Source organism: Rhopilema esculentum, chromosome 10, assembly GCF_057945365.1.
Source record: "Rhopilema esculentum isolate cy_ngs chromosome 10, ASM5794536v1, whole genome shotgun sequence".
Taxonomy (NCBI): domain Eukaryota; kingdom Metazoa; phylum Cnidaria; class Scyphozoa; order Rhizostomeae; family Rhizostomatidae; genus Rhopilema; species Rhopilema esculentum.
Window position 1 is genome coordinate 1,817,390 of NC_142824.1, and position 13,302 is coordinate 1,830,691.

Consider the following 13,302-nt stretch of genomic DNA (forward strand, 5'->3'; position numbering starts at 1 on the left):
GAAATTTTCAAAAAGGATACCAAAATGCATAACTGTGAGGTAGATGACGATGACGTCATGTGCTTCCTCTATATACGTATGTGAATGCTTTCGCTATATCCGATAATTTTATAGTTTGCATTTGGTACAATAAAGAGACATGACAGTATAGGGGATAGGCCATGGACCTAATTAATATTTTGATTAATGTTATAAATATAAACTTCTGCAAAAAATCTTCCTGCCTCATCTCCACTGTGATCGCATCGATGGCCTCTTTCGCAATTTGCTCTTCAAGCGAAAAGGAGGGTTTTTGCCCAAGAATCAATATGGCCGAATAACTCTCAAAAATACTTTGCTGAGATAGTTGAAGTAAACTTTTTATCATCGCAATGAAACATGAGCCGAAGTGTCAAGGACCTGAGAGAATTAATATGCATTTCTCGTCTGTCTGTCAGATCAAGTGGAAGTGATCAGGAATCCGATGAAAGTGGCCAGGACTACGATGAAAGCCATGATAGGCGGCACACCGACCCAGCATCACAACAACACGGTCAGGCAACGCTGTTTAAGGAATTGACGAGTTATAACAACGAAATATTGTCTACCATCACCAGAAATAATTCTGAGAAGAAAAATGTTGTCGCATCAGTGAAAAGTCCAAGATCTGCCAGATCTAGCTCGAGCAGAGAAATTGTTGTGGGTCGACCAAAGTCAGCTGTCGGCGGAGTAAGACGCCCACCATCTTCCCTAAACTGTGAATTACATTCACCTTCATCGACAGAAGGATTCGATAAATTTGGCTCTATGAATCTAAATAGAAAAAATGTTTATGAAGCCGCTAATTGCAGGAAAAAGACTGACGAAGTAGAGGTGACAAGGGCTAAGAAAATAGAGAATATGCTACAGTATATCGACGCAACTGTAGTGAGCAGATTGCTTGAGAATTGCAATGTACAACTAAAAGAAATATCCATGTGGCTGAGGACTGAACAAAACTTTGTCTCTCTTGCAAATTTTCTCATGACCCAATTTCATTACAAAAAAAGGAAAGAGCTTTTTGAAATGGAAACTTCATTTATTCTCGATGAGCTTCATGTAGCATTTGGTGTAGGAATTCGTGATAAAAAAGTGAAAATTGTTCATTTGAATGATTTGCTAAATGTGATACTTAGAGAGTATCCATCAAAGATGCTTGGTCGTAAGGGGCTTATATGGTTTGTTCGAACCATTGAAACATTTTGCTGTGGTAAAGATGAAAGTTTTCGGCAACTTTTAAGTGATGTGAGCTTATCTACTCAAAACAAACAGCATATTCAGTGGTTGCTGGGAATGAGGGCCTTCAGTCTTGTTAGTTTAGCAAACGGTGTTATTTATTTCTACAAAAATCTATGTCAGTTAGAAGAAAAAAGAGAAGAAGGTACAGCCATGAAAACTCTTTCTTCAATCAGTGATCTAAAAGAAGCATGGCTTGATGCTGCACTGGAGCATGATTATCTTGAGGTTTTGGAGTACTTTTTGCATGGTCTTGATAAAAGCCAAGAGATAATGGATAAAATCATTTTTAAATCTGCCATATACGGAAGTGAAAGGATTCTTGCAGACTTTATACAGAAGGTATTTATTATTGATAAAATATTAGAAGCCTGTCAACTTGTTATGGGGTTTTGTTTTTTCTATAATCTTCACAGACAATGCTTACAGGATCCCCTGGTATTTTCTTGACTGTCTTTTAGATATTCCAGCAGGCCTGGTCACATGCCCCAAATCTAATGATTTTGTAAAGCAGTTTGTTATTATCAATACAATCAAAGTGAAAAATTTGTTCAATGACAACATGTATACCTGCATCAAACTATAGCATTTAGCTGTGTATTCAGTCTTTTGTGCACTCTAGAAGGAAAAGTCATACTTGGTTTGAACAGAAACACACAGTTGAATCAAGAGTTAGGTATGAAGCCAACCATTTAATAAACATTGTTGTTATACTTTGAATTATCAAGAAAATTATCTTTAGGCTTCAAAGGAGACAGATTTAGATAGAATATCAGAGACTGGCAGTACTGCTCTTCACATTGCGGTAAATAATGAAAAAATCAAGGTAGTTGAATTGTTGCTTAAAAAAGGAGCTTCTGTGAATACTCCAAATTCTGAAGTTGATGATGCAACACCTTTACACATGGCTGTTATTACAGGCAAGTTTGCTCGAATTTTGATATGGAAATGGTATTTTACTTTCACTATGTGTTGAATCACTGATGTTAAACTGATGTAAGAAACAACTGGTGTAACATTTTTTATGTCAACATAATTAATGCAATTGTTAAATCATAATTTCTTGTTTTTTAATAATGATTTTGCTTTTGGTAAATGATTGAAAAATGATTGTTGTCATGCTGTAAAAAAATACAGAAAGAATCGTTAGCCTATCAGTTTTTAAAATTCAATTCAAAATTTATTTACACAGAACACATTTGTTCCTATTAAGTATCAGCAAAGGGACACATTGCTTATTGAAACATTTTATATATGTGCTAAGTACACTTTATCAAAATATCACACTCATTCTAACTGTTTTGTAGAGAAAAAATTGTTCTTGAAGTGCTCAGTTTAGATTTAATGCAAGGTTTGTTGTTTTTCCTTTAGGTAATGAATCTATTGTGAAATTGCTGATTGCCAATGGTGCTGACAAATCTGCAGTAATGGGGAACTCACCTCCGATGACCCCAGCAGAACTTGCAAAAGAATTAGGCCATTTATCATTGTTGCAACATCTTGCATAGAAGTTTTTTGTACATTGTTTGTTTGTTTTGTGTATTGTGTAGTTAGGATAAAGCCTTCATGCACTGATAGAAGATACTGTAACAGGATTTATGTTTTGATAATTACTTGGTTTTTCTGTGATTCAACCGCCATTTATGGTCCTTTGCAACAAAACCTGTCTTATATCAAAGGACCTGCTTTATTAGATTTTATTGTAGAAATAACTTCTCTAGGTGGATAATGAGCTTGTAAAATTTGTGCTTTATAACTAAATGAAAATTTGTAAATTGAGTTTTAAAATTTTTTCAAACTTTTGTTTTTGTACTTCTCTCATTTCAAACTTTTTTGCAAAGTGAATTGATTCAGGGCAAATAGATCTGTAGGACATAGGGGGTACTATTAATGATGTTACCTTGTCTTCATGACCATGAGCGGGTTGGTGTGGAAAGTAAAGTATTCTGACAAAGAAATCTTTGAAGACAAAGTTATCCCCACTTTATTTATGCCATTTTGCCAATAAGCTATCTAGATTTGAGGGCATCACATACTGCTGTCACCTCACCAAATGTTTGATACGCCCATCTATATCTTGATTACATACGAAAGTTGGTCCAATTAACCATTTTCATTGATTATCAAAAGAATCACCATGCTTTGGAATAGGATATATAGGCAGATTAAAGTGTAACTTGTAGCTTTAAATTTAAGAACACAGATAATGCTGCTTGATCAAAGACCACAGTGGATCTTGGAAGATACTTTTCGAGCTTGGTAGATTTATTTTGGAAAGATTTTGATTATTTCAAGAGCAAATAATCAGGCTGGAATCATATAGATTGTAAACTTGACCACCGATAGAATGTCATTTTTATTATGAAATTTCTTTCATTTATATTTCAATCTTAGAATATTTAATCAAGGATTGCAAAATTTAGCCTTATTTGTATTCATATGACAACATGTGCTTTCAGGGGCGAAACTACCGGGAGGGTGTGACACCCCCCCAATCCAAAAAATAGTCGATTTCGCAGGGCAATCGAAGATTTCGCAGGGCGCCAAGAAGAGCTTTATTGCCACGCAGAAATGCCACCTCTGAAGTTCGTAAAGAGCCGTTTAGGAATTTTGAAATGCAAATATCGTATTTGTTATGAACCTCCCTTCCTGACATTGCATTTTAGAGAACGGAACAGGTATGTAAGGAAAAGCTCCGTTATTTGCAAAGCGAAAACATTTCTTACCGAAAGTCATAGCCAATGGATGCAATGATTGATGCATATGTTTATGAGGGCAAGGTTGAGTCATGCAAATTAATTTAAGTTGTAAATTATTTTCATGACAAGCACGGCGTCACTGGGGGGGGATAAGGGGCTGAAGTCCCTCGCTTTGGTCGAGATAGGAATTTTTTTATCATTTTTTCTATTACTTTTTAACAGTGCATGAACTAAAAAACATAATAAATCGTTAAGATACCGATTTTGTTTCATCTAATTGCTAACTTTTTCACGTATATTTTTATTATTTTTCTCTAATTTGCATTAATTCAGTAAATCATTTTCTGTATCATTGCAATGTTTTAATTTTGGATGTGTAAACATGGCCTTCTTGATACAAGAAACTGCACTTTTCTGTTCAGGAAAAAAAATTCTCCCAATCAAAACAACATTTTCCTCTGTCATTCACAACTACGTGCAATCTGAAACGAAAGGTTGCCGTTTCTTTCCTTCCCCAACGTCTAACACTAGAATTTTAGCATGACATCCCCCTCCCTAGTTTTCCCAATAAACAATAATATTTTCAATAAACAATCAGCTCTTTTAGCACAATAGTATTTTGCTAAATTTTTGTCTGAAAGATGCTTTTTAGCCCTTTTACAAGGTATAATTTCAAAAATTTTCTTCACGTCGGACACAACCATGGTGGGTCCTCCTACCTCACTAAACTCGACTCTTAGCCCCACTGGGCTAAATTTCGTTGCGCTGTCTACATCATGTACCCCCCCCCAATTAGCTGTTTATTAGCTTAATTTTGCAAACCAACATTAAATGAAGTGAATATAAAAAAACAATTTACGCTCACGTAGAGAAATAGAAATTTCATAGGCAATGAAGTTTCAAGTTTGTTTTTATTGCTTAGAAGTTTGTCCTTGGTAAAGACCAGTGTACACTGGTAAAGCTTTCACTAGTAACCTATAGACAAACCGTTGCTACGAGGTCTGCAGGGCACCACTCATTTTTGCAGGGCAGAAACCCTTTTCACCCCCCCAAAACTATTGGCCAAGTTACGCCCCTGTGTGCTTTGGCACATGACAACATGTGCTTTGGCACAAATTCATATGACAACATGTGCTTTGGCACAAATTTTCCTGCAACGTATGCTGAATCAACACAGCAGGAGCGTCTTGATCGAGGGGGTGGGGTAGAGGGTCTGTTTTCAAAATTTGGCGGATTTTTGGAAAAATCACTGTTTTGTCAGAAAATATTCGAACTTGAGCTGTGGGTGAAAAGGGGAGTGAACAAAACCTTTTAGCGAATTAAATTTCTTGGACTAAAGTACTTTCCGTATTGCCGAGGGGCAATCACTCTTGTAAAGAAAATACTAAATTCTACAAAAACAACGTAATTTCTCAGAATTTACCGATTTCTACCAAAGGTCTACAAGATTTCCACAGAGTGATTAATTTGCTGCTCAGATTTTGTCAGCTAAAATGCGACTCTTTAAAGGCCAATATTTGGATTTGGAAGTCACTGGACAAATCTCAGGACAGTGGCAGATTACCTAAGGGCCTATGCCCCCGGCCCAGAATCTAACAGACCTGCCTTTAGTTCTGAGGCTAATCTATTTTGGTCAGGCCCATAGCCAGGGGGTGGTAAGGATTGGCAATCCCACCCCTGGAGCAAGAGAATACCCGCTGTTTGCCACCCGGAGAATTTTTCTTAATGGGCCTTTTCGTCAATTTGAGTCAAGATAACCCTGGCGGAAGGAAAATTGTTTACTGGGGGCTTTTATTAGGAGACCTTGATACCTCTATATAAATATGCAGTGTAAATATTTCTGTTCTGGAGAAAATATTCGAGGAGCTTGGTGTTTTTTCTTCAAGCAGTGTACAAATCTTCTCTCGAGTGCTTAAAGATGTTAAGTGAGCAGAAAGCGAGCTCAGCTAGCCGATACTCGCTTTTTATTAATTTCTAAAAGTTGCAACCACTGCTGGCTTCACATCACTACATAGAGACTTTGAAAAATGTTTTTTTCTGCATAAACAAGGATAGATTCCTCTCAGCGAAGTTCTTTGCAGGCAGAGAGGGAGAACAATCTTGCGTATCTTGCGTTTGAAAATGAAATCTTGATGGAATACATAACATTCAAAATTTTTCTAGCTGAATAGAAATTGAGAGGAAGAAATTTGTTTAATTTCTGAAGACATTTTACAATTCTTTTGCTTCTTTGTTACCACTAACTCTCTGCACCCCCCCTCCCTCCCTACACAAAACTTCACTTTAAACTTCGCCTGCATTTGCCACCCCTACGCCAAAGGCCTGGCTACGGGCTCGATTTCGGTGTTTTCAGTCAAGGGCCGAGTACTTGATGGGGACTCATCGCAATCACATAGTATTGGGTATACAGACGCTCCAACATAAGACTGCTTAAAATCAGGAGTTTTTAAATAAATTCCCGTGAAATATCCGAATTTTATCCATCCGAAAAAATAATACCCACGAAATTTGCAAACAAAATCGACAAAAATAATTTCTTGCAAAATAAAGCTACAGGTACAGGTACAAAATATCTAAGAATCATCAATTTCTCTGCATTTAAGCTTCAGGTACAAATTATTTAGCATCATAAGTCATAGGCTAGCATCTAAGCATCATAAAAATAGGCCAGAACATCATCGTGCGGAATAAGCGATTTTCCAATTTCTAGCAGTAAATGAGAGAGAAAATCGCTCTCCCCAAGCCCCTGAACCTAATCAATATCTTCCCAATTTTCATCACTCGGAAAGAAACGTTAAAATAAAGAGCTTTGTACTAAAAGAAACTTTGCAAAAAAATCTTAGCTAGTGACTAACGGAGCCCTTGATCCCCTGATTAATGACTAGCAGTGTCGCTCCTTCTTCCTGCTTGGTAAAAAGACATCAAAAGCCAATCCCGGACTTCTACAGCAAGAGCCATGAAAATATGAACCATTTTTAAAGAAACTTTATACCAATTTTGTTGAAATTATACCAGCTGTTTTACAAATTAGGTTTCAAATTTGCAACTAGCTATTAAAGTATTCCTATCTTTCCTCAAACGTAAAGAACGTTTGTTTCTAAATTAAGTCTTTGCCCTCTCTGTAGCGTAACTGTAACGTAGAGGCAGGAGCAACACAGTCTTTAGGCTGGTAGGAGCTAAAGCCTATCTGTATTTCTTTAAAAAAAGGCTGTCAAACTTTTATAAATTCATATTTATAATATGTAACAAAAAATTACAAATTCCGTTTGATGATAAAGAAGTCGCATATTTCGCTGAATTTCTGAAGATCGCGGTTTATCGAAAATAATCTCGTCTCTTTGGCCGAAGAAGTCGCTGTCTTTCTCTGTAAAATCTTAAAAGATATCATCGTGCTTACTGAAAAGTGGGCTTTGGGCTTTTGTCTAACTTTCAAATTCTACATATCATTTGATACCTGAAAATTTTACCACCCTTGTCGACGTATCAAATACACACAATTTGACTGAGAATCTTCTTCTTCCCAAAACAAATTGTGAATAAAAAAGACTTTGAATTTCAACATGGAGCATTTTCTAACGTTTTAAATAGAGCGATTGAAATTTTTTCCCAGGGACAAGCCCCCGTTTTGCTCTCAACTTGATTCCTCATTTTTTGCAAAAATTGCATGGGGTTTTGAGAATGAATTTTGATATAGTTTGCAGTAAACTCATTATCCGCTACACAAAGATTTTCTGGGCCTGCGTTACAAATACCAAATTTTAGCAGCTTTGGCACCTATTGGCGCCCTTTTGGTTGCTTTTCCTGGATCAGTGGTTGAATGGTAGCCAGTCTGCCACTGAGAGTTGCAAAAGTACTTGTTGCAGTCTTCAACATTTGGTATCTCAGCCAATCTGACGTTTATTTCTACAAAAACCATCGAAAAAGCCCCCCCTTCGAATAAGCTCCCACCCTAGAACTACAAATTGTTACTAAGCCCCCCTCAAATAAACCCCCGCTGTTGCCGTATATTTTCGAATTGGACCCCTCAAATTGACGATTTTTGCCATCTGAGGTTGCCTATGGCGTTCTATTGAATCACCACAACGAATTCACACTTTTGGTAGTAGTTAATTGAATGCTCATAAAGAAATTCCTACTAAAATAAACGAGGTCTTTTAATAATGTCTTACAATAATTTTATAAGCCACCCCTCGTAAAAACCCTCCCTTCGAATAAGCCCCCATCCAAAAATATCAAAAATGAATAGGCCCCCGGGGGGCTAATTCGAGGATTTACGGTATGTTCTTTAAACGCAGATTATGTAATGCTGATTTTGCATCACTGCCATCGGTGGTGGCATGTAGGTGTCATGTAGTGTCATGCAGGGGTGGCGCTAGAGACAAACCTTGCAGGTGCCGAAGTTTATATTCTCCGTAACTGCCGACGCTGGATGTGTCAAATTGCCGACCGAAAAAAAATTCGATTTGCCCCATATAGCAGGCAGGGCCGTCGCGAGGCAAGCCTCGTTTGGGGGGGGTGTGGAATGCAAATTTACCTGATTAAAAAATTATTGCCTGAAACTTTTTAGCTGGTGTCACAAACCTCTGCAATACATTTTGTCAATCTAACTCTGTATGATAATAACCGACTTTCCCATTAGTCTTGTCAAATCTCTATATCGGGACGGGCAAAATATATAGTTACTACCTGAGGCGGCACCATGGTTGCCGCCGAAGGGGGAGGAAATTTTCGAATTATGATGCTTCTAGTTCCCTGGAAAATGCACTCTCTTAAGCAGATTCACTAAAGCAATCCTCCTAATCCTATTTAAAATTATTGTCTTTTTGCAAAACTTTTTTACAGCAGATAAAAACAACAATTTCGCCGTGGTCTTGAAAAATACCAGGTTGTCAGTTACTTTTAAATTTAGATCCCTCTCTCCATCTTAGCATGCCTTATGAATGTTAAGAAGAATCTGGAGCTCATAGTGAATTGCAGTTGACGCTTCTACTGAGAAACTTTAGGAGAAATGGACACGAGGCACAATTTTACCTAAGATTGCTTGATCCTTTATTGATTTTATGACAGGAAGGTCTCTGAAATACCTAAAGCGTTTCTTCCACCGAGCGGATTTTACCTGAAATTTCCTATTGAGATACTATTGGGGTGGGTGTGACAACCCCCCAGTCGCGACGCCCCTGAGCAGCACCTCCAATGAAGGGGCACCGATAAAGAGCATTTTTCCAAGAGCCAGCAAGCATATAAAGCAAGCAATAGAGCATTTTTCCAAAATCGTTTGTTGTGGGTGCAAAATTCTCCCTTGCCCCCTCCCCGCCCCCACTTTCCAACCTGTGTCGGAGTCCACGAGATTTTCTCGGCAATTTGTGCCTTGTAAGAAACTTAATGCGCAAATATTGCCTATTGTTGAATATTTCTTCCTATCTATGTTGGAAGAAGTTAATCGATGGTTTTCTCTAACCATTTGTTTGTCGCAAGCTATGCGGTGAACAATGCTATTGAAAAATAGTTGATGAAAAAGGACAAGAAGTGTTTTTTGAAAAATTTATTACGCATAATGTGCTAATGATCGAAATGTTTTCATTGGCAATAATAATGTCTTGAAACGAAAAGAGAATCCCTTAAGAAGAAAATTCATTAAAGACTTTATTTATGACAGCGCGATTTTGCTGTTGTTAGGGTAAATTTCCTTGAAACGGTCCAAAACATGATCCAAATCAAGCATCTCTGCACGTTTCGCATGAATCGGCATTCGCATGAGCAGCAACAGGGATTTCAACCCAGAGGAGCACGATGGTATTGTGGGTCATGCGAAGGAGCACCATGAAATTAAGTCACAGCTTTCACGCAGAGGAGGTGCGAAGCTAGGCGGCGCATTCCGATGTTTTTCCTGAAGAAGCTCATGGCCGACATTTGCGAAATTTGCGGTACAATTTCAAACGGTAAGTGCTCATCCAAGTTTTTCATCAAAGTTTTCAGAGTTTGTAGAAACCTCTAGTTTTATCTCTCAGTATTTCCTAATTTCATATTTACGGCTTTGAAATTACTTAAAATGCCCAAAATTGAGTTGTAATCCCCATATGGTTTAGGCCCATCTTACGAATTTGGCCAAATGCATGTTTTCTTGGGCCGTGTATTTCCTTTCTTTTGTGGGGACAGATTCATTTTATGCGTAGATTAGGTCAATACAAGTCTGATGATGTTAAAATTTCTATTAGTCCCAATTGGTCCCCACAGCTAATGGGTGAAATGACCTTTTAAAAATTGTAAATTTTGGCGGGGTTTAACGAACCCGCCATTTAAAATTCCGAATGTTTACATATGTTGCATGTAGGAATGTTAAGTTAAAGTTGTCTTTCAATATTGGTATTACACTTATTTGCTTAAAACGTGTTTTATTTTCTATGGAGACATAATACTGAGTGCTAGTGTTAAGTAAATCTAGAATTTAGGCTAAAACTCTCCTACCAGTTTGTAAACTTGCACACATAAAGTTAAATGCAAGTTTAGGGGTCATCCAAAAATATTTTCTGTCCCAGTTAAAGCAATTTTGCAGTTAAAGGAGGGGGGGAGGTATGAGTTCAGCTGGAACTTTTAAGAATTCTGCATTTTGCACAAGGATGGTTTTTGCCTGCGATGACCATAGCTAGTTTCTAGCTAGCAAAATGAATCAAGACATGTGAAAAACACAGGCACTCTTAGAAAGGACAGAATTTCCTTTGCTATGTTTAAAACCCATTTCAGAAGCACTCATCACAGCAGATAAAGCATGTCCAGCAAACAAGACCCTCCACACCAAGCAGACTTAACAAAAGATACTTAGAGGAAACAACTTATATAATAAGAAAAAACTTGTGAACTCCTATTACACCTGTGCCTTGCAGTGATACTCTGTTTGATGTAATTGCTCACTGGCCTCAGACAGCAGAGAAGAAACATGGATGTTGATGTCATTGTGCTAATGGATATTCAAAGATATATTGCAGCAAGTGTCAAGTTTGCCTATGTCTGAGATGTTGGAGAATTGCTTTGCTAACTATTATGCAAATAAAACTTTTATCATGAAGCATATATATACTTCTTTTCAAATAATATGCAAAGCACTTTATTATAAACAGAACAAAATGCAACTAATAAAATATGAAAGTTTTGTATTTATGTTAATGTCATAAGTGTAGATACATGTATTCCTACTGTTGATTTTTGATTGATGGAATGTCTTCCAGTGTTAATGTGTATGTATCACAGTTATCTTCCTATAAAGATTAGAATCAATAGATTCAAAGTTTACTTATATTAAACCATCTTTTTTTCACAGTATGGAATTGCTTTTGCTAGGACTGTGAAAATTTTTTTGTGGACTTATTTTGACATACTTGATATGAAGAAATTGCAAAAATTTCATATGATCACATTTAGTTGAAAATGTGCAATATTATGAAAAGATATTTTTCATTAATTGAAAAGGCTGGATCACATCAAGAATCTCAATATTGCAAAAGAAAAATATCACCTTTATTCAGAAAACATCAATTTCAGGAAAGAAGTACTAGGTACTTCTGATAATCATATACCTTTTGGTGCCATTAAGACCCAATTCAGCATATTTTCAATAAACCAAACCATAAAAATTAACAAGGAAAACAACAATTGTCTGTAAACCTCTATGTTTCTGAATTGTTTTATGGAATTGTCAATGATTTTCTACCATATTACACAAATTTTGGTGTGCTTATCTTGCATCAAGGGATTAAACTAAAGGTTAGTAAAATGTCCCATGTATAATGGTTTTGTATACATCGAGGAAGGGGATTTAACAAAGTAACATTGGTCAATAAAGACTTTCACTTGGGGAACTTCCTTTAAAATCTCTTTCTCAATCCAGGTTCTTTAACTATTTAGGTGATCTTAACAGGTTTTGAGACAGAGTGAAAAGAATTTTAAATCTGATCTTTTTATGTTTGAAAAAACCTTAGTCATATGCAAAAAAACAGACAAACACAAGGAAGAAAAAGTTCAATAGATAGGAATTATAATCATAATAAAATTGATTTTGGCTTCTTGGTTAGTTTAGTTGTTTATTTGTAACTGTTAGTTGTTTAGTTGTTTACTGTAACTCTTTCTAAAAGAACAATTTTATAAACATGAGCCTCAAAGCCAGTTAAAAGTAAGAACAAAGTTTTCAAAATAAGAAAAGCCAGCCTTAACCTCAATTTCCTGGCTCCTATAAAACAGAATGTAAGGCCTAAATCAATCAAGGTACAAGGGGTTAAATCTTCAAGAATAACATATGAATTTGATATTTCTTGCTCATTGAGCAATTTTTGTATCTTCTGTCAAATTTGGGCTTCTGTGCTCTGCTGTACATGTATACATATATACAGTTTGGCAATGAGATCTAAAAGCTATATATAATCAGTTCAGAGGTAAATGATATATTGTTTTTTAAGTTCTCTGTTTGTCAAACTCATTAGTTTAGCGTTCTCTTCTATCCGCGAGGTCCCAAGAATTTGAATTGAATTGGTGTAAATGCCATACGCTTGCAATAATCTTTGCTTCGAAGTTGATTGCAGTGATAAGCAGCATCCATACAGATGTTATAGCGACTGGATCCAGGGAACCTCTATCCTTAAACCATTGTTCTGACGCCTTTTTGGATGTTAGGTTTTTCAAATGATCGGTATTTCTTGAGATAACAAGTATCTTCTCTGCATGATTTCGTTTGTCGCTAAGCAGAGACAAGTTAACCAGTGCTCTGAAGAATATTCCTCGTTGCTACTACCAAATATTGTTGACAACCATCCTAGTACAGAACCCTGTTTTTGGTGTTTGAACAATTCATGTTTTTGATGCCTAGGCCAGGAGAGGTCCGCACGCCAGCTGAGCAACAACGATACTGCAATGAACGGCTTGCTGATGGCTACGATGGAATGCGCATGCGCTACCTAGCTTCATACCCCCCCTGGCTTTCACGGAAGCGACAGGATATAATGCCACTATGATAGTAAAATTGCCGAAGAAAAGCCATTGAGAAAACCATAAACCAGCCAGTGCAGTTTTTTCCTCGATTATTTATGTCATTCAAACAACATGTAAACCGGGTGACATCCATCAAGTGCCGACGGTATTGAGAAAGCAAAAATTGATTGGCTGCCGATGGGGGGGCTAACAAAAATCTAGGGGGGGCTAAAGCCCCCCCTTGCCCCCCCATGCCGCCACTCCTGGTGTCATGTAGGTGTCATGTAGTGTCATGTAGGTGTCATGTAATGCCACAGTTATGATACTGACGACAAAAACACAAAACATGTATTTTCATTGAAAATCTTTCAAGGAACTTGTAAAATCTAGCCTG

At 37.0% G+C, this 13,302-nt stretch overlaps 1 protein-coding gene across 1 annotated transcript; it reads left to right on the top strand.

Annotated features, from left to right (window-relative positions):
* The first annotated feature begins 257 nt into the window (after nucleotides 1–257).
* LOC135687976 (uncharacterized) lies at nucleotides 258–5,834 on the top strand. The gene is made up of 3 exons (XM_065204632.2): nucleotides 258–1,596; nucleotides 1,997–2,174; nucleotides 2,626–5,834. Exons 1-3 carry the CDS (start codon nucleotides 379–381, stop codon nucleotides 2,760–2,762), a joined length of 1,533 nt encoding a protein of 510 aa, XP_065060704.2. The 5' UTR covers nucleotides 258–378; the 3' UTR covers nucleotides 2,763–5,834.
* The last annotated feature ends 7,468 nt before the right edge of the window (nucleotides 5,835–13,302 follow it).